Source organism: Bacillus rossius, chromosome 3 (assembly GCF_032445375.1).
Source record: "Bacillus rossius redtenbacheri isolate Brsri chromosome 3, Brsri_v3, whole genome shotgun sequence".
Classification (NCBI taxonomy): Eukaryota; Metazoa; Arthropoda; class Insecta; order Phasmatodea; family Bacillidae; genus Bacillus; species Bacillus rossius.
The window spans coordinates 99,463,709-99,465,969 of NC_086332.1; the positions used below are offsets into that span (position 1 = coordinate 99,463,709).

The window sequence follows — 2,261 nt, forward strand, 5'->3', positions numbered from 1 at the left end:
AATTACGGCAAAAACAGTAGCTTTAGCGTAATTGTTGCCGGAATACGTTTTGTGCAGTATACTATAAGGAACAAAACAAAAAAACATTCATCCATTTATGACTCTTATGTACGAAGATATCGGCGTATAACCAATACACGGCAAATCCGAACTTTGAGGGGGTGTAGGGGGGGAAGCACAGGGGGTAGGGGCGGGGACTTTTGGGGAAAAACACCTCTAGTAGTGTTCTAACAACTGTCCAAAATTCAGCTTTTATCTAATTTTTTCCGACTATCGTTATTTTTTTCCCTTTATTGACTGGGCTATGTATTTCAGTGCTCGAAATTTTCAACAATGCAACTTTAAAAGTGAGTTCTGCAAATTCCAATGCATCTGAGGTAAGTTATACTTACTCTACCATCTGTGAACAATTATTAAAGCATAACATTGATCAGTCAACTTATCTTTTTTTTTTTTTTTTTTTTTTTTTTTTCAATTTTAGATTATTCCTCTGGTGCATGTTATACAACATGAGTTACAAAAACCTGCACCACAAGGATCTGGTCTACAAGGCCTAAAAAATGATCTTCTGGCTTCACTGGTGCAAAGATTCAAAGATGTTGAAAGTGATAAAACCCTTGCCATGGCCACTCTTTTAGATCCCAGGTTCAAGAGTATTCCATTTAGAGATAGTAACAGTTTGCATAATGCAAAACAAAGACTTCTGCATGAAGTTGAACAGTTGAATATTCACAAGGTAGGCCTACGTAATGATTAATTATATACAATATATAACTTTAAAAATCTGTCAATATTATGTTGGTTATTTACTGCCTATTTGTTTTCTTCAGGTTGGTGACTCTGAATGTGAAACATTACCAAACAAAACATGCGCTGCATACTCTGATCCCAAAGATATTTGGTCCAAATACTCTACAATATTTGAGCAGCAAGAAGAGGTAGCTGACAAAGTCGCTCAGTCTGAAAAGGAGATTGAAATGTACCTGAGTGAAAAAACACTGCCAGCACAATCTTCCATTGCAGAGTATTGGAAGAAGAATCATAAATTTCCTACCCTGTATGAACTTGCAGTGAAGTACCTTTCCATACCGCCTTCAACAGTCTTCAGTGAAAGGCTATTCAGCACAAGTGGCCACATTTGTGACACTAAAAGGAACAGGTTGGACCCTGAGCGTGTCAGGATGCTCGTTTTCCTTAACAAGAACTTGAAGAGAAAATAATTTGTATTACCACGTCTTAAAATATTTTTTTTTCTTAAGTAAGCTCTAGATTATGAGTTACTTGTGTTTATAATATATATTATGTAATTTTTAAGTTATACAATGTTTTCTGTTACTTGTATGATATAATAGTGTATCATATTTTGTTTCGCCACATGTTTGTTTCATAACCATAACTGTATAATAAACTTATTTGTAGTGTAGCTATACAGGTTTTGTTACCTACTCTTGTTTACACTTGCAGTGAAGTATAAATAATCAATATGTACAAGTGTCATTTTTAACAGTCTTCAGCGAAAGTCTATTCTGTAGAAGTGACGCGAAAATTATTTGGTCACTCCTTGAACAAGCAAAGATGCTTTTTTTTGAGCAAAGAACTTGAAGGAATATAATGTGCATAACTGCATAACCATTATAGTGCAATTTTATTTTATGTTTATTGTTTATGTATGGCAAGTCTCTTTAACAGTCTCGCATACAGGATTTATTTGTGGAAGATGCTGAACATTTAATCCTAAGTTTATAATTATCCTTTATGCATGTTATTATCATTATGTAATGCATTCAATTCTTAAATAGTTTTAATTATGTGACCAGAATTACCAGGAATCTAAAACTGGAATGACTCGGAATCGAGAATCGAAATTTAGGAATCGGTACCGGTATCGGAATCGATAAAAATGTGTACTCAACCCATCCCTAGTATTTTCCCAAAGTTTTAAACTTCTGTCCATGGCTGTTTGCTGTTCTGTAGCCATGTCTTGCTGTTTTTAACATCATCTGCAAAAATATCATAATAAAATTCATATAATATTATAAAAATTCATACAAACAGTCAGAAACACATAAAATGAGTAAAGTGATAATTTTTTATGACACAACTATTTTAGGGCATATTATACCAGTAAGATTTAAAAAAATAGGTAGGGGAGACCCAGGGTTAGTAGAGAGAGGTTGCCTCGATCGCTTGCAGCCCCGGTTCGGCTTGCCAGCCCATCCGCTCCTATCAGTTACTTAGTTTACAAGCACATCTGCTCGTAA

At 34.7% G+C, this 2,261-nt stretch overlaps 1 protein-coding gene across 1 annotated transcript; it reads left to right on the top strand.

Moving 5' to 3' along the window:
• The first annotated feature begins 461 nt into the window (after positions 1-461).
• Positions 462-1,281, top strand: LOC134531073 (zinc finger BED domain-containing protein 4-like). The gene is made up of 2 exons (XM_063366601.1): positions 462-736; positions 831-1,281. Exons 1-2 carry the CDS (start codon positions 623-625, stop codon positions 1,218-1,220), a joined length of 504 nt encoding a protein of 167 aa, XP_063222671.1. The 5' UTR covers positions 462-622; the 3' UTR covers positions 1,221-1,281.
• The last annotated feature ends 980 nt before the right edge of the window (positions 1,282-2,261 follow it).